The sequence below is a fragment of the Gymnogyps californianus genome, chromosome 6, assembly GCF_018139145.2.
Source record: "Gymnogyps californianus isolate 813 chromosome 6, ASM1813914v2, whole genome shotgun sequence".
NCBI classification, from domain to species: domain Eukaryota; kingdom Metazoa; phylum Chordata; class Aves; order Accipitriformes; family Cathartidae; genus Gymnogyps; species Gymnogyps californianus.
In genome coordinates this window covers 19,202,625-19,221,867 of record NC_059476.1, presented here as the reverse complement: position 1 = coordinate 19,221,867, position 19,243 = coordinate 19,202,625, and the positions used below count along the sequence as shown (strand labels likewise).

General features: G+C 40.6%; 1 protein-coding gene across 1 annotated transcript; it reads left to right on the top strand.

Annotated features, from left to right (window-relative positions):
- The first annotated feature begins 450 nt into the window (after positions 1-450).
- Positions 451-18,683, top strand: NOC3L (NOC3 like DNA replication regulator). Its single transcript, XM_050898903.1, has 21 exons — positions 451-459; positions 2,051-2,258; positions 2,678-2,804; positions 5,712-5,869; positions 5,981-6,037; positions 7,090-7,220; positions 7,881-8,042; positions 8,794-8,887; positions 9,097-9,272; positions 9,491-9,619; positions 10,088-10,219; positions 10,601-10,681; positions 11,256-11,356; positions 11,825-11,897; positions 11,975-12,038; positions 12,126-12,197; positions 13,188-13,369; positions 13,614-13,742; positions 14,386-14,483; positions 16,336-16,420; positions 18,167-18,683. Exons 1-21 carry the CDS (start codon positions 451-453, stop codon positions 18,296-18,298), a joined length of 2,400 nt encoding a protein of 799 aa, XP_050754860.1. The 3' UTR covers positions 18,299-18,683.
- The last annotated feature ends 560 nt before the right edge of the window (positions 18,684-19,243 follow it).

The following is a 19,243-nucleotide window of genomic DNA, read 5'->3' as shown; positions in this document are numbered from 1 at the left end:
GTGCCTCAAGGATAGTGTTGTACTGATGAAAACTGAGCTGGTTACTGCACTAAGTAACCACGCTTTTCTTACCTAGATTTCTTGCCTCCCTGAGGAGCTGAGGTGAAGGGCAGCGTAGTACGCCTTGAGGTTAGCTTTGCTCTTTTTGAGGCTCGGAGGCGGACACTCTGCTCCCGGAGGGAGCATTTTGGTGCGGGGCAGAGGGTGGAGCATTAAAATAAAAGATTTATTTATTTATGAAGCGGGAGCAGCTCCCCGCCGGAGCGGGCGCCCCCCCCCCGTCCCTCAGCAACGGCTGCCGCCCCGCCAGCCGGAGCCAGCTCGGCCGCCGCCGCCAGGAGCCGCTGTGGCTGCGGCCGCGCGAGGCGAGGGCGCGCTCGGCTCGGCTCCGCCCCCACCCGGCGCTTCCGCTGCCCGTCGCCGGCACGGCACGCGCTCGAGGCCGCCGCCATGAAGCCGGTAAGACGCGGCGGGGTGGGTGGGTGGGTGTGTGCGCGCGCGCGCGCGCTACGGGGCTGGGCGGGACGGGGGAGCGGTACCCAGGCCTCCCGCTGCCCCCTGTGCTGCCGCGGGGCTGACATGGCGGCAGCGTGGCGGCCCGGCCCGGCCCGGCCGGCGATGCGGGGGGCGGCCCCTGGGCCTCCGCCGTGGGCTCCTCGGGAGGGGGCTGCTTTCCTGTGCCGGCTCTGCGTCCCCTCGGGCCGAGCGGGTTTGTCCGGTGCTGCTGCGGCCGTGGGGCTGTAGGGAACGACAAAACGCCGAGCGTGGGGGGGCGGGTGGTAAAATGCGGCGTGCCTAGAGCGGGCAGCAGCCCGCCCCTTCGGCGGCGGGTTCCCGGCAAAATGCAGGTTCGTCTCTCACCCTTCGAAGGTGATTTTGCCAAAACTGAGGCGTGGAAGAAGAAATGAATCGCCATTGTTCGTTATACTGAGGAGCGTGGCGTCGGAGCTGTAATGGAGAGCAGGGTAGTCTGCAGCGTGTCCTGCTCACATGCACTCGGAATGTGAGGTGGCATCAGGAGAGCAAAAGCAGAGTCCGAGCTGACTTCTAGGCAGGGGTATTGCTGTCTGTAGCTGCTCTAGCTCAGTGTTGTGTGTATGGCATAGCGACAAGCGTCAGTGTTGCTTCTGTCTCTTCAGCGCTTTCCCAGTAGTCAAAACTAAAGGGAAGCTAAAGGTGAACTGACAGAAATTCCAGATGCAAGGAGCCCCACACTGGTCCAGCCACTTGTCCCGTTGCTAAAGGGACACATCTTCCCCTACCAAGACTCTTAATACGATGGCCCATTTTCTCTCCACAGCCCTTGCCTTCCCATGCCCGTTAGTAGGTAAGCTGTGCTGCGTCCGTCTCCATCCTGAACACTCTTGGGAGTGTTTTGCGGTTTTGGCACAGGGTGCCTGTATTGATCTGCGCCTCTGGGCTCTCCCTGAGCCCTCTTTCTCGTGACCGCTGTGGCTCCCTGAGCTTTGGCACATGTAACACGTACATAGCTTCTGCATCATGCTGTTCTGAGCCTTGCAGCGGGCAGCCTCGTCTCATCCATGCAGCTACCGGTCATGGAGGGTTTGGGGCAGGAGAGCGCCAAAGCTCAGCATGGGGAAGTGTGCTGCAGGAGGACATTTGCCAGAGGCTGTGGCCTTGTACCAGTACCTTAAGGTACCCTAAGGTACCTTGTACCTTATCGTGTGTTGGGGAAGAACGGCATCCTGAAGAGAGGAGACAGAGTGCTTGGGAGCATACAGGGCAAAGAACTGTGCCCTAACAATCTGTTTACCGTACTTTGAGCGTTCATGTGTCTAAAAGTGATGGACATAGAGTTTAATAAAAGAGTTGTCAAAGAATGTTTCTGTAAAACATTCTTCACAGGTCTCTCTCCTCAAAAATGTAAGACAGTTGGGTAAATGTGCAGCTAACTGATGATACTGCTTGGAAGAAACATGTTGTTGAGCCCTGGTAGAAATACGAACTTAACGAGATCTGAAACAGTGAAATAAATTTCACAAAGACTATGAACGTGTCAGTTACTTGCAGCTTTCTGTTTGTTTCCTAGAGAAGAAACACAAAACGAGTTCCAAGCTTTCGCAAGTTACTGAGAACTAGTAAAATAAAACTTGACAACAAATTAAAGAATAAACAGTACAAGCAGCAGAGTGCTGCTAAGAAGTATCGAAAAGAACAAAAGAAGCTAAGGGAGGCTGTCAGAGATGCTATCTCTAGAAAACCTTTTCCATTGGAAGAATGCAAGAAAAAACAAGTTGGTAAGTGTTTGCTCAGAGTTATTTTTGTAAATGAAAAGGCACAAGGGTTACTAAATATCCTGCTGCTTCATGTTGTAAAATTATGTATCAAGAAAACAACATTTCATTTTCTGTGTACAAATAATTGTTGTTCTTGTTTAAAGGAAAGAAAGAGAGAGTTAAGAAAAATAAAAAATGTAGCTATTCTGGCAACAAGATCTGACAGTTGGAGATGGTAGAAATGTGTTTGTTCTGATCATTATTGGATGTCACAATAAAGGGGCAGTTTTCTGGGATAACACAAAACACATGCATGAAGGTTGATGAGCTCCAGGTTGAAGTAAGGTGTAAAACGGTCTCACAAGTGTAGGCAGGGTTAGGTTTTCAAGTTTGAGTATATGTACGGGATCTTGATCTGTACACATCATCTTCTAAAATAGCTGAAAAACGGGAAGAAGATGAGGAAGAAGATGCTCTTCCACTGGACATGATGGATGAAGATGACTTAAAATTAATGGAGGATTTGGCTCAAAAAGCATCCTTTTTAACCAGAGATCTTTCTTCTGAGTGAGTGTTATTGTGATGTCTACTTTTCGTATTAATTCAGCTTCGTGTGGTTAATATGTAACGTAATACATATATCAGGAGGTCACTTTCAGTCTGGTGTTTCTTTGCAGTTCCAGTTTAGTGTTTCCTTAATCTGTCAGTACATTCAGTATTAATGTATTGACGTGTATCAGTACATTCACCTGCTCTGCCTGACCTTCAGGATACTGTTTCTGCACAGTGTTACTTCCCGTGAAGTCCCTGGCTGTGAGATGAGTAGCATTCCTCAAACTGAAAGAAATGCTTTAATCTGTATACAGAGTCTTTTTTTTCTATATAGAGTATTCAGGACGTTCCCTGGACTTTGGGCCACTATACTTTCCCTATTGCATTGCAAATTGCTGTTAAAAAAAAAAAAAAAAAAAAAGTAGTTCTGGAAGCCGTGTCTGTAAACACATGCAACTCCAAAACATTATACAAAAAATTCATTGCCAGTTTTCTGGAGCAAGGTGTTAGGTAGAGTTTACAATGAAATACATAGAAGGATAGTGCTCCTAGTTGTAGAATTGTAAGTCTTTACAAATACACTTCTACAGAGTAGTCTGGTTACATGATTGTTTGAAAATCTTAACTTGCCTTTTTTGATGAATGTGAAAAGACTCTGTATGCCTAGCTGCTGTAGGGTGGTTTTAATTTTCCCTGTAAACTTCAGTTTTCTTTAGTTCTGGAGCAGTTGTTTCAGACTAAATGATGAAATGAGCAAAAAGCATTTTTTATTCTTTTCAAGAAGAGAGAGCATTTCGTCTAGCTTTTTTTTTTTTTTGCTAATTCCACTACATATTAACTTGTTAATGCTGATTATGGTTACTAATTAATAATTTAGTCTAATTTTGAAGGGAAGTAGTAAATGGCTTTTTATTTCCGAAGTTGTAATTGTGCTGTACTCTACTGTATAGTCTCTAGTAGCCATATTGTAAGTTCTTGACTTAAAAGAATTTTACTTTAAACCTTCCCCTCCCCCCAAACTAACTGGGTGTCACATAAGTTTAAAGTCTTGCAAAAGTCAAAATTTATTGTGTGTTTTTATTTAGTGACGTTTTGCAAGATGCAGTTCTATGTGTCTTGCATTCATTATGACAAGGCATTTTTAGAACAGTGGAAAAACACAAACACACTTTTACCTCTTTTATTGTTACTAGCTTTTAGCTCCTTTCATAGTGTTCCCTTAAACTGGAGAATTTGTCTTTTTAATCTGCTTTACTCTGATCAACTATAATCATTCTTAAGAACTTGTCAAATATTACCTCGCTTATAAATTCCGTGTTCATATTAGCACAGACTAAATACTTATATTCTTATATGCTTATGTGCAGGTTAGGAACATGTCCTGTGAAGGGGTACACCACACTGCATTATTTCTGTTATCCTTGGAGAGTGGGGTGTGACACAGGCTTTCCCGGTGAGCAGAGCAGAAAAGTGATAGTAGTAGTGGTAAAAGTTAACATGGAGTAGGGATAAATAAAAATGCGCGCTGACCCACTCATTATCACATCCTGGTTAAGCGTCGCCTGGGGGGTCAAGGCACGGTAGGGGAGAGTGAGGCTGTGGGACATCTTAAGGAACACACTGGACTGTTTGTCCAGTGAGAGTGTCCTAGGCCTGCTTGCTTGCTGGTGGAGTCCTTTATGGCAGGACTGCTCAGGGTTAAGTTTTTAGTGAGCCTCAGTCCTACCAGGGCACCTGCTCGTGCAGTGGGGAGGGAGGCAGGTAAAACAGGACTCTGGCCTAGGTGAGAGACAGGCTGTGCAGATATCTTAATAGTTTCTGGTTTGCATCTTTGTATTTTACTTACTCTTTTCCAAAATTTTTAGTATTTTAGGGCTGAAATCATGTTTCCCAAGGATGTTTGCCTTTACAAGCTTCATCTGATTTATTCCCTGTTGCCTTACTTTGAAGGGTCTCTGAGTCCCTTACTGCTACGTGAATGGGAGCAGTGCCATCTTAAAACCCATCAGCTAGTACTAGGGTTTCCAGATGTCTGTTATGACCCAGAATTTCCCTTGTTTTCACAGCAGCTGTATTTTCTTCATGCTCAACAGATCAATCACAGACGTGTAGAATTCCTGTGCTCGTTGCGTAGGATTTGCATACACAGGAAAGGTTTGGTCTGCACAGGAACAGCAAGGCTGAGGCTGGTGCACTGTCCTTACAATGCATGCGTAGGGTGACTGTGTCGTGTGTGCAGGGAATCTGAGTAGACCCTGGGATGTAAAACTACTTCTCAGAAAGTAAAAATCATTTGTATGAAGCCTAGCAGTCTCTGAGCCCAGAGCTTTCAGAGTCCTTCAGATGGCCATAGTTGAAACTCTGCCCCTTACAAGAACAAAAGCAGTGTTCCTGTTGTAAGACAGACCATGTAGCTTCAACAATGTCATTCTTCATCCCTGGCTTTTACTTTTTAAATAAGATAAACAGATAACACACTTCATAGTGTGCCTGTACTATAAGCAGTTACAGCATTTAATTAAATTTTTTTTTGTAAATTCAAAATCAATGCAAGCATTTTGCATGCATGTGTGTGTTTACACTCGTATGCCAACATTTCAAAATTCATGAAGTTGGCTGACCTGCCAGATTAACTAAATCTCATTTTGTCTTTGCTTATTTCACAATTAGTTTCCTATAAAAGGAGATGGGAAGCACTGTATTGTCCTGAATTCAAAGATTCTATACAGATACACAGTAACATTGTTTAACTGAGTGGTGACTGGTGCTGTCAATGGTGAACACACTCAAACATTACACTTAATAAGATCAGCCATTATTTATTTTTCTAAGTGCGGACACTTAATCCAGCTAGTATACTGTCATACATGGTTCTTGTCTCATTAGGTGGCTAAGTCATTTAGTTTGCCTTGTATTTTTCAGTGAACCTGTTCACATCAAAAAACGAAAACATGAAAGTGTGATTGACAAATATGAGAAGGTGCCAAGACGCATGCAGACTGAGCCAGAAAAAGAACTCATCCATCTGCTCCCCATCAAAGACAAGGGTGGCATTATTCCCCAAAGTATGGAAAAGCCAGGTAAGACACAGATTCTGGAATCAGTATAGTAGCCAAGAGGTATATAATTTATTCTCTCAGAATTCCACAGTGTTTATTACATGCTTGACACTAGACACTCTGTTTTTGCAGTTCTCAATGTTGCACAGGACGAAGAAGAGGATACAGAAGAAATGGAGGAAGCAGAGGGTAATAAAACATCATGTTTGCTTTTTGTTGGGTTTTTTTTGTTTTGTTTTTGTTTTTTTCCAAATCACTGACATATCTGAAGAGTACTTTGCTGTTCCCTAAGGAATTTTGTTATTTAAGTGTACTTTGTTTAGGGTGTTTTTGAATATGTTTATTACCATGTTGCCCCCAAAGCATAACAGTGATTCACAGCTTGCTTTCTTACCTGTTAGGATCGCAGGACCTGAGGAACAGCTGGCGTCAGAGTTTCTTTCTTTAAAATTATTTTGATTTTCGCCTGGAACTGATGTTTGCATGAAGTTCCTTATATCAGTTGTGTCATCTTTGCTAGTGAGAAGGGAAATCTTGATCTTACTTGAAGAATATGTGCTGTGGTTCTAGTTTGATTACTCTGAGATCATTTTGAAATGCAGTTCAGGACACAGACTTGTGTAGGCTTTTGAGTGTCTGTCTTTGTCTTTGAAATTTTTTACTTAACACATCAGAATACCAGGAAATTCAGATTTTGATTTGCAGTTTGCCATCCAGTTAAGAGTCATATTCAAATAACAGGTGCAGTTGTAACTGCCACTTCTGGGTCATTATTCTCTAAATATAATCTGAAGTTGAGGAAGGACATACTTGTAGCAAAATAATACTCAGAAAACACAAATAAAACAACTGTATTTTTAAAAGAAAAAGTGAATGGTGAATAATTTGCTGCAAATTACAGAGCACTGCAGTTTCTTGGCACAGTTAGGGTCGTATGTTGAGTTTGTCCGTTCCCACTGTACTTAGGGAATACCATTTTCAGATTCAGAAACATTTGGTCCATTTCTTTTTGCAAGCATAAGATTTTGGAGTGGAGCAAAAATTAATCTCTGGATTGATACAAGCTCTAGCAAGGTCATTCTTAAAGTTTCTTTTACTGTGGAACTGCGTATGCTACTCTTGTGTGGGGTTATTGCGGTAGCCATCTGAAATGCAGTATCTAGAACTGTAGTTTGCAATATGGTGTTTGTTAAGCGGCTTCCCTAGTGACCCTCTTTTCTAACTCTCACACCTTGTGCTAGACTTCAGTGAAGAACCACTGCCTGTTCTCACTCCTGAGGAAATGGCTGCTCAAAGGAGACAAAAGCTGCAGGAAAGGAAGATGCACATAGCCGCCTTAGCATCTGCCATTCTCTCTGAGCCAGACAACAATGTAGGTAGCATTTACTTAACGTGCATGTATGTGTGCCTGTGTTGAGTAGTAAGTCAATAAGTAAAGATCTGAAGTGACCGAATGATAGCAAAGGCAGAAAAAATACCTGGGTAGAACAAGGAAAAAGGTCAGTGTTGTATCACTTATCAGGGGGTGGCAAACAGTGAAACTGCTGCCATAGGTTGGTACAAAGGATTTGAATCAGGTGAAGATCCAAGTGAGTGTGCTTACTCTGTTCAGGAGTAATTTGTCCCTCTGAATACTTGTGGGTTTAGGAATAATACTCTCTGTGGTATTTCCTGTCCAAACTACCTTGTTCCTTAAGCATGACGCTTACTTAAGCGCTGATTTCAGGGTTGTATCTGATAGTTCTCAATGTTTCAGGATATGCTAGTAATTTTCTATAATTCTGTGCAAGTTTGTAATAGCAGGATAGTTTGAACATTCCCAAGATAAAAATTTTGTTGGGATATCTACCATTTTTTGGCTCTTTATGCAGTGCTAAGTAGCATCTGAGTAACTGCTGAGTTAATGGCTTTCTCTTTATAGTATTTAAAAATGAGGCAAGTTTCTTGTGGCAAACTTTGCTGAAATGTACATTGTGTTTGTAAGTTGGTTTGTGGGTGATCTTCAGCTGACTTTGGCTCTTTTCTTAATCAGATTAAAAAGTTGAAGGAGCTGCGTGCCATGCTGATGGAACAGGATCCTAATGTGGCCGTGATTGTTCGGAAGCTGGTCATGGTTTCTTTGATGGAGATATTCAAAGATATTGTGCCTTCTTACAAAATTCGGCCTCTGACTGAAGCAGAAAAGGCTACCAAGGTGAAATATCAAATTTCTTTATAGATTATTGTGAGTAGTTCAGATTTTTTTAAGTTATGCCAAATACTAATACTGATTTGTTTAATATGAATTTATAGTTTTGAGCAAAGGGTGACAAATACACAAGTACTTGCAGAAATTCTGAAACTGCGACACTTTCGGGGCCAGAGGTCTTTGTTTTGAACCTTTAATTCTTATGTACTTCCTTCAATAAGTAGGTGACATGCTGGTGGTAATGGAGGGGAAAAAATAGTACATGAAAGTCGTATGCCAAACCTGAGTGACTTTCATCATAAACCTTGGAATAAGACGGTGTTTTGTGTCACACTGAAGGGAGCTAGAAGGAAAGTAAATTATGCAACATTGTCACCTAACTGGCACAGATTTCTTTGAAATGTGTTCAATAATTTGCGGAACAGATGCAGAGTTTTTCTGGCGCTTGTTTTTAACCAATTCTTTAGAAAGTTTCTTGAATATAGGTAGTGCAGTTTAGAGTCATGGCTTTAAAATAACATCTAGTTGACAATTTTGCTTCAATCTCTATAAATGAAATAGGCCTAGTTGGAAAAGGCCCTCTGAGCACAAGAACATGTATAGAAATATTTTATTTTTAATACATTTCTAGGAATGTCTGTCTAGAAGAAAAAACTACTTAGATATCTGACATTTGTTTTAAAACTTTTTTTTTCACCATTGGCTAATTTCAGGATTTAGCTCTCCAAATAAAATTTCATTTGTATTATGTTTACAGGTTAAAAAAGAAACTCAGAAACTGAGAGAATTTGAAGAAGGCCTTGTGAGCCAGTATAAATTTTACTTGGAAAATCTGGAACAAACAATTAAAGGTACAGTCAACACTTCCCATTTTTTGTAGTAAATGCAAAATTGTTTGCGACATCACAGTTTACCTCCTCTGATTGTATGCTACCTGCTGTCTTTGAAATAGTACTTGCATGGAGTATGCAGGAGAATGCCTGCAGTAACTAAAAACGTAAATATTTAGAAGCTCTCCTACATTCTGAACACTAATCACTAAAAATAATATTTTGTGCAGATTGGAAACAAAGGAAGTTGAAGAAAAGCAATGTAATCTCATTAAAAGCATACAAAGGTCTAGCAGAGATAGCAGTGAAGTGTCTGTGTGAGCTGCTTGTGGCCCTACCCCACTTTAACTTCCACAATAACATTATTGTTCTCATTGTTCCGCTGATGAATGATGCATCAAAAATGGTAAGTGATTTTCTGATTAGGGAAGAAGTTCTTGTTTTGCATGAAAAATAATCTTATTTCTGAGCTTTATTCCACAATATCCAGATCTTGTGGCCATATCTTTTTGCTATTTTAGAGGCTGTGTCCACTTTCTAATTAGTAAATACCATCAGTATTATCAGTTAGCTGTTGTCATGGACTTGGCTTTACAGAAGAATTTCTTTGAATTCACTTTTCAGATTTCTGAACTGTGCTTTGAGGCAGTTAAGAAGCTCTTTAAACAAGACAAGTTGGGCTATGCTTCACTTGGTGTAGTTAAGGTCATTTCTGGCCTTGTGAGGGGTAGAAATTACGATGTCAGACCTGAGGTAAGAGTCTTTCAGTTGTACTACACAATTTTCTTCTGTCAATGGTTTAAAAAAAAAAATCTGAAAGTTAAAGTTAGTGCAGCTGCTGGCTACAGACAAGCAGCATTTCCTCACTCTGTCAGAACACAGGCAGCTTAGGAGTGGTCTGAGCCAGAGGGTTAGAAAGAGAGAGATGGGGCAAAGGAAGGAGACTGGGAGGAGGAGATCAGATCCCGACAGACATGGGTTAAGTCAGGCAGGGAGACTTGAAGTGAGAGAGGCAAATGGAGGAATGGATAGAAATGGACAGTGCTGGGGAAGGAACTGGGAGCAGAGCTGAGAGATACAGGTATGAAGGAACAGGAGGGGAGTAAACAGAAGAACCTTTGACCAGCAAAGCCCACTAGCTGGAATGGAATTCAGGATTTCTTACCCTCCATTCCTCTGTTGTGGATCACCTTTCATTGTATTTCTTTTATTTTAAAATAGGTGTTAAAAGTATTTCTTCACTTAAGAATTAAGGAAGTAGAATTACAAAAAGATTCCGAAGACATTGCACCAAAGAAAAAGTTCATGACTTACAAAGAGAAAAGAAAAAATCTTTCAAGAATGCAAAGAAAGGTATGACGTGTACTTTCTCTTGCTCTACTTCAGTGACTTTATGTAGCAATTTGTTCTAGCAATGATTGCACTTCTGTTGCCGTTGTTACCTCTCAGCATCAGTGATCAGTGTTTGTGTTGTACTTGAACATTTATGAGGTTCTACAGGGAATTTAATTATCTTCCTAATGTTTTTCTCTTTCTGGTGTTGATAATGCCTTTGATTAGTTGTTTCTGATAGGAAGGAATATATCTAAGGTGGTTACCCTGTAGCATCACAGGGTGACTTAAGCAACTCACCAAGCATGGAAGATTTGTTCTCTGGCTGTCTTTGGAACCTGGATATCCAGGCTGGTTGGAAACATTTAATCTGTTGTCTTAAAATCAACTGTATGTTTTCAGTGGAAGAAGGCAGAAGAGAAACTGGAACGAGAACTCTTGGAAGCAGAAGCGTCAGAAAGTAAAGAAAAAAAACTGAAGCTGGTAAGTAATTTAGAGATTATTTTCGTATATTTGCAAAGTAGCAGCTCCTAACCCTTTTGTAACCAAGTGTCTCCCCTCCATCCCAACCTGTCAGCATTCCACACCTCTAGATAATGTTGGCAGCTTACAAACGTTTTGCCTGTGCCAGAGGTCTAGGTTTTTGTAAAGTAAGCCCTCTCGGTTTACCCAGGAAAGCCAACTTAGCCATTCCTACCTTCTGTTCTCTGCACAAAAAGGTATTTGAATCCATTGACATACGTCCTCCAGGTGCCCTGTTCCAGATGACACTATGTAATGGCTGTTACCAGCCTCTCAGAGTGGCCTTTAGGCAAAGGAGAAGTGTGGCTAGCATGGACTGAGGGGCAGAGAGGCTGTTTAGCTAGGACAGTGTGAGGGGACAGAATAGGGGGCAGGAGAGCAGGACTTGAGCTTTTCAGCATAAGAAGAGCAGAGGTGGCAGTGCCAGGATGGTTTGGAAGGCCTGAGTGCAGGCTTGGACGGAGAGGAGCATTTTCAATTGAGTTTAAGTGAAGTAGAAATGCTTAAGTATTTTATTTTGTTTTCTTTCCTTCAGCACACAGAGACCTTGAATATTGTATTTGTAACTTACTTTAGAATCTTGAAGAAAGCTCAGAAGTCTCCACTTCTGCCAGCCGTGCTAGAAGGTCTTGCAAAGTAAGAACTGAATCCACCTTCTTTTATGTGTGTTAGAAAAGACATAAAGTGCTAAAGGGATTTTTGACTTTGGAAGGGATTTATAAGCAGTGAGAGAAGACAGTCCCTGACAAATTTGCTGAAAGTGTTTTATATCTCTGCTGAAGTTTTCACCTACTTCTAAAAACATTTCAATGTGATATGAAATTTCCCATGATAGAATTGGTGTGATGCAAACCCAGCAGGGTGTGATGCGATTCCATTGTTTTGTCTGATTACTTCCTGAAGAACACGAGCATGTCTCTAGTGCTATATGGAAGCCGTGATTAGCAGTTGGGGGCTGAGTCATCCATCTGTGTGAAGATAATAGATACTCAGCATTTGATTTAGCTCCACTTTTAAGGTGTGGATTTTGGCAATTCAGAATACTTTGAACTAAGTTTGCAGATAATGTCTATAGCTTAAAAATAAAAATCTTTTTGATTGAAGGTTTGCTCATCTCATAAATGTGGAATTTTTTGATGACCTGTTGATTGTCCTTCATTCTCTTATTGCATCTGGGGTAAGTTGAGCTTATTTTTGTTACCGTTGTCTTAAAATTATGTTCTTTTGGGTACTTCATCAGTTCTGTATTCTTAGGGTTTAAGCTATCGTGAGAGTCTTCATTGCATTCTCAGTGCTTTTCATATACTCTCTGGTCAAGGTAAGAGATCTTCAAAAACAAACTTTTGTTTAGTATTGTCTGATAAATTAATGGAGTAAATGCATTTATTTGGGATTATGTTAATAGGTGATGTTCTTAACATTGATCCGATGAAATTCTACACACATCTTTACAAGACACTGTTCAGCCTACATGCAGGTAACTCCAGATTATTATTTTCAGTGTTTACCTAGATAATGCTTATTCTGCTTGTTTGGTATCATAGCCTTAATATAGTGTTAATAAACTACAGTTGTTTTAAGATATCTGAGTTCTGAAAAGATTACTGTCTGTTTTAATCTACTTTTTTCTCAAGCTGCACATTGCACTATTGCAATACAAATACTAGAAGTATTATTGCAATACATGGTAACAGGTTCTAATTATGTCATTTCATTAGGGGAATGCCGAGTATGTGATCTTTGGATGAGTATTTATCCTGTCCTCAGTTTTAAGTTTTTTGACTTCCTTATAATTGTTTCTTTCAGTGGCAATTTAAAAATTCTCTATTTTTTCTCTAATTCTTTCTCTAATAGAGAAAAATATCTTAATTTTTCTAATATAATTTTAAAAATAATTTCAATTTGAATTCTGTTTTTGAAAATCTTCTGGTTTGTATTTCTGATTTTTACAATTCTGGTGTTCTATTTTTCTCATCTAAATTTTCTAATAATTCTGAGAAGCTGAATATTTTATGAAAAAAGATAACTATAAAGTTTGAAATTAACAATTTTAATTAACTTCATAAATGTGTATTCACTAAGGAGGAAAGATTGAGAAAAAACATCCTACAATTCTGGATGGGTAAAAGACTAAATCTTTGCACCATTTAACAATTTATAGAAGATGATACAATGCATGCCCTTAGGGTTAAAACAATAACTGCTTCTAATGTTTAGACATTTTTGATGGAACAGATATTTTCTTAGAAAGGAGCACAGAAACAATGATATGTTTTTTATGTTCAAAGCTGGACTATTTTTACCAAAAAAGGATGGATGCTTATGTCTGTATCGCATTAGTGCTGTGTTTGAACCTCTCAGCTTTCATGCTGTTTCTCAGGTTCCAGTGTACAGTCAGTAGCAGAGTATTTAGCTGTATGTTCCTCGAAATGGTTATTTACTCTTTGTATGAAATTCTGCTTTTGAGGTGGTACCAATGATGATATAGGGATTGTGCTCCAGTGCCTGGATGTCATGTTTGCCAAGCGGAGAAAGCAAGTTTCCCAGCAACGAGCTCTTGCTTTCCTAAAGCGACTTTCCACGCTTGCTCTTCATGTACTTCCAAACTCCAGTGTTGGGATCTTGGCAACAAACAGGGTATTAATGCAAGTAAGTCTTACGTGCTGGAATTTCTAGCTTACTGGAATTTCTAGCTTACTGGGTAAAGGTTACTGAATTTTTTGACAAATTGATTTTTTGCAAAATACTTTGAAGCATCTTAAGAGTGATGAAAACAAAATATCCTTAAATGCTGCTGAGACTGAGTAACGTGGAATGAGTCCTGAACTAGCTTAACCATGTTATAATTGGATGTGTAATATAAGCGACTCAGTCCTTTTTTTTTGTGTTGCAGACATTCCCAAAGATGGACCTCTTACTAGACAATGAATCTCAAGGCAGTGGAGTTTATCTCCCAGAACTAGATGAACCAGAGCATTGCAATGCTCAGAACACAGCTCTGTGGGAGCTGCATTTACTGCAGGTTAGTGAGTAGCTGAGTGATTTGGGAAGTAAAAGTCAGCAGTAAATAGCTGCTAAATGTTTATATGCTTTACACAAATAGAGAACAGAGGTCTTCAGGCTTATCAATCAAATCTGGCTCACATGAGCCTATTCCATACACAGAGGAAGGAACAGTGGTATAGGGAAGGAATGAGCTCAAAAGGGGACGTTGCACATCCCCTATGATAGTACCACACGAGATCTTACTGCAGGTTGCCTAATAAGACTCCTTTGGAGGCTTTTTCAATCTGTTAAGTTCCCTTGCAGTCCACCCCTTCTCCGGGGAGCAGCTGACACCTTGATCTGTCATTCCAGCCAGGGTTTAGAGTTTGGGGCTTGGGGAGGGCTTCCTCTGCCCTTTCTCCTGCCTTCTGGGAGTAGGAGTTGGATTAACTGTGGAGAGTTACGCTCACAGCATGACATACTAGTTAATAAATGTATAACTGGGTGTTCTCATTCACTTAACCCCAGAAACTGGCTGATCTTGGGGTGCTCAGTTTCTCTATCTAAAACAAAAGCAGAACCTTCCATCTTACTGAAATGGAAATAAATGCGAGAATCCATAGGTAAATATGTTATCCCTTATCCCTCAGTCAACTGCCTTCTTTCTTCCTTTCTTTCAGAGACACTATCATCCAACAGTGCAGAAATTTGCAGCTCACCTTCTTGCTGGAGCTCCAACTGAAGGCTCAGGAGCTCTTTCACTTGATTTGAGCCAAAGGTGAGTTATCAAAGAGTTCTGTTTTTAAAAACAGTGCTCTGAAAAGAAGCTGTTGCTCAAACTTTATTAAAGGAATCCCTAAAAATATTTATCCGTAAAATTAAAAGATTCTGTTCTTCAAACTCACTTTCTTTGTTCTTGTGCCAGTACAGAATGTTGGCTGCCTTTTTCTTTTTTTCTTTTGAGGCTTGTTGCCAGGCTGTGACAAGGGCAAAAATCTCAAAGTGCAGTGTGGTTTCTTCCCACGGGAGCAAAATATCTGCTTTTCCTCAGTAGGCGCCCTGATCTGAATATGGATCAGGATCACTGAACCGTGGCTGTCCAGTGTAAACTGGAAACGAAGTTGCAGTGTAATGTCCATAGTATGTTAAAACATAAGAACAGCCATCCTGGTTCAGACTAAGGATCTAATTCAGTATCCTGTCTTCAGCAGTGGCTGGAAGCAGGTGCCTCAGGAAGAGTAAAAACAGGGCCAGCATATAAGACACATGCTCTGAGCAGTGTCCCAGCCTCTGACTGGTTTCAGCCTGGTGGATTTCCTGAACCTGATACCATTTTCTGTTTAGTACCTCTTCATGGAATTCTTTTCAAAACTGTTCAGTGTGCCTTGAACCAAAGCACACATTTTGCAGATACAGCATTGTTTGGTAAGGGTTCCATGAGTCTACAGCTTGTTACGTTAAGACTTACCTTCTTTTGTTTTGAACCTGGTGGCAGCATGCACAATTTAAGAGTCCCTGGTTCTTGCTCTGGGAGGTGAAATGGAACAGTCTGCTCTTTCTGTGCCTCACATGACTTGGTAGACCTCTATCATGTTGTCCTTCTGTCTACCATCTCTTCTGGCTGAAGGGATCCAGCCCAGACAGGAGCTGTGCCATACTTTTCATCATCTTTGTTGCCTGTTCCTGAACTTTTACCAATTCAAGTATTTCAAGATGAGGAAATTGGAGACTCACATGCAACATTTGAGATGTGGGTGATCTGTGAATTTATATACCGATGTAACTATTTTCTATGCTGTTCTCTGTTTCTTTTCAACTCCAAACAGCATTAAGGTCACAATCCCATGAAAGTATCTGTCATAACAAGATTTTTTCCCTTAACTGATAGTGGTCAGATCAAAGCCTATTGTTTTTATGTGAAGCAGAGATTGTTTTTCTCTATGTTTTTTTTTTTTCCATACTAAATTTCATTTGCCATTTTACTGACCATCTCATACAGTCTATCTGCAGTTCTTCACAGGCAGCTCATTCTTACTACCACAAATAACTTCGTACTCTCCAGCTCATTTTTGAGTGTGTTGAAAAGCACAGGTCCTGGCACAGACCTCATAGTTTCTTCCTGCCATTGCAAAAACTGATCATAGACTCCTGTCCTCTGTTTCCTGTCTTTTAACTAGTTCTTTTCCCGTGTGATGGTCTTCCCTGTTCTCCCATGGCTGCTTAGTTTTCATAAAACCCTTTTGTAAGGAACTGTTGGAAATTCTAACAGATTGTATCAGCTAGATGACCTTTATCCACATACTTTTTTTTACTTTTTCAAACATGTATAGGGCAAGCAGTGACTGCTTGTAGCTCTGGCAAGCCAACAGAACAATTTTCTTGTCTCTCATTTCTTCTTCTGTCCCCCAGCTGAGTATTTAGACCCATTTTACTTGCTTTTAGTTGCATTGTTTCCCCGCTGTTGGCTTCCGATCTTTTCCAGGTGATGCTCATTACTCTGACGCCTTCTCTTACAGCATGGTGGAGGGTGTGAATGGCGTGTGGGTGGGAGAAGCTGCTCTTGGTTTCGTGATATATTATTTGAAAATGTATCTAATGCCATTTTTCTTTCACTGTGGTTTTTGCTATAGGCCTGCTACAGAACTTTTTGAGGCATACAGTATGAGAGGAATGACCTTTAATCCCCCTGTTGCGTCAGTAACACCCAGAAGAAAGGTACCATCTCATCTCTGTGTCCTTTTTTAACCACATGATATACCAGTATAAGCTGTGTTTGCTGGCTCACTATGCAGCGCCCAGGCATTAGCGCACTTAGTTTGGCTTTCTGGTTTCTGTACTTTCTGTGTCAAGTATTTTTTTTAACTGGCATAAGATAGCACTGACTATAAAGAAGGAAGAAAAGCTGTATGAATAGTTCCACCTCCCATAGCATCAGTTAATGTAGCAAGATGACTGTGGTAGCTATTATTTTACTTATCTGACTAATCTTCAGTGCAGATTTCTGTCCCTTTTCTGTAATGATGAACTAATGTTTGTTCAAAAAAGCAGTAATAAAAAGCCAGCTGTCTTTCCCCAGTGTGGGTAGTTGGCAGGACAGCTGGATTTCCAGAGCCTTTGATTCAGTATGTAGAAGGATACTGATCCCCATTAGTGTCACTTCATAGCTTTAAAGTGTAAATTTGAAGGGAACAAAGAGCTAATGTATAAAGAGCAGAAATGGGTGAACACTTTTTAGATCCTCAGCACTGGATGTGTTCCACATGCCAGCCTCCATTAAATGTCCAGTGAGTGGTGTGTCCTCTAAAAAGTGATAATTAATTTTCTTTCTTCCTAATGAAAACATTGTAACCTATTAACCTTGTTAGTGCCTCCAATTTGTAACTCAGTAATGTCAGTTAAAGCCTTTAAAGCACAATTTTTTTTTTTTTCAATTTTAGAGAAGCAACTTCTGAAAATGTATTTGTACTTACTTATTCTGTCCTTTTACAATGACTTCTTGACATGTCTGTCCTGCTAGGGTGTTAGATAAGCAGCCCTGACAGAACAAGGCTGGGAACAGCAGATAGGAGATTTGTAGTGCTTGAATAAGGAAATGCAGAAGCTCTTTAAGGCAGCAGAAACAAAGGAAGAGGAAGATAACAGAACAAACTGTCCATAGGTGGTTATAATGGACATAACTGGGAAGATTACCTTGGAGTCTTGCCTACTCTCTGGCTGTTGGGCTCATTTAACAACTTTTGGCAGTATCTAAGTTTTACCCTATCTGTCCTGCGTATTTTTCTCTGTGTGCCATGCTGCCATTGTCTGTCAGCACCTCCCCCCTGGTGACAGCAGCTCTGAATTGGGGCTTGCTTTCCCTGTGCACCACTAAAGAGAGGATCTCATTTGTCCTTGAGTGCACAAAGTACTCGACTCTGTGAGTGTTAAGACTTTTAACAGGGAGGTATAAATCATGTGCGTGACCTTCCTCATCTGAGCACCAGGAAAAAGTGGAGGGCTCCAGATCTGGCTGCAGGCAGAAGGGATCTCTTGAGGCAGGGTCAGGGCATTCCTTTCTGCCTCACCACCTCTGCTGTTAGCATTATTGCTTTCACTGGCCTTCTGAGCAGAGATGCTTGATTTATTTGCATAAGGTGTGTTGAACAGGAAGCAGTATGTAAGCGCCTTCAGAGCTGGAAGCTGTGGCTATGTGTAGTAGGTATTCTTCTAAAGTCCAGTTTGCAACAAAACAAAAAATCCTCACCAAAACCATGAGCTTACGAAGGACTGCCTGACACATCGCTTTGTTGCTAGCCAAGTGAAACTTACTGGCAGGCCAGATATACATGAGCTGCCAGTTCCATAGGCCTCGTCTAGATGACTGGGGACATGGGCAAGAAACAGGACTGCTAATTTAAGCTATGCATGGAAAACACATACTGGCCTTGTTTAGTAATGCAACTAATATTTTGTAATTTTCAGGATACGTTCTCACAAATGGATTCATTTATAGACGAAGAGCTAAACAAACAGCTTCAACAACGCATCAGTGAGACTGTTGTTCACAAACCCCTGGATTTTGCTAAACACTTGAAGGAATCATCCTTGTCGTAAATGTATCTACAGGTCACGTTCAGTTGGCTTCTTAATTATGGAGAAAGATTGGCTGAAAGAAATTTCCACTCATTGTTAAAGGAATTCAAGTAGGCTTTTGTTTGAGTATAGAAACACACACTAAAATGTAACAGCAGTTTTTCACACAGAGTCACAAGGCCCCTCCACTTAACCACTGAGCCCATGTTCTCAGGGGTTGGGAACCACAATGAACAGTCACATCAGTAATTTAAAAAGATACAAAAGCAGGTCATTTTAAGATTGTTTGCAACCATGCATTATAGTATTTTTGTTTATATATTTTCTGATTTTTATAACAATATAGACGTACATGTTTCTGAGAAATCACTGAATTGTGTTGAGAAATGAATAAATGTTTTTGAAATTTTAACATAATGTTGACGTCTTTGATGTTTAAGATACCTAGAGATTTGGAATATGTATTGCATTTTTTCTGGTTTTCTTCGGATGTCTCCTAACCATTTACGTCATCTTGAAATGATTTTACATTTGGTGGGGTGTTTTCCCTCCGATGAATCTTGGTATTGGCAAATGGAGATTACTGAATTCCAGTTCTGAACTATCATCATGATTGAATGCTCTACTACAATGTCTTCAATACACCATCGCTGTCAAAAATACTGGACAAATTCAAGGTAAGAATTTTTTTTTTTTTAATCTTGGAAGTAATTTTCTCCTCATTCCCCAAATATTAGTTACTGCCTGGTTGTGTTAGAATCCATTTTCAGCTGCATGTTGGCTTTGCAAACAGTAAGTAAAATACATGAAGTAACTTAAAAGTGAGTATTGGCTTTATGTGAATTCCATTCTACAGGGGAGTGTGGTGGGCTGTCCCTGGCTGGCAGCTAATACATTTTGTAGTGTTTAGTCTATGATGTGATAATGATACGTGTTGTAAGTTTTGCAAAGCTTTTGTTCAAGTCG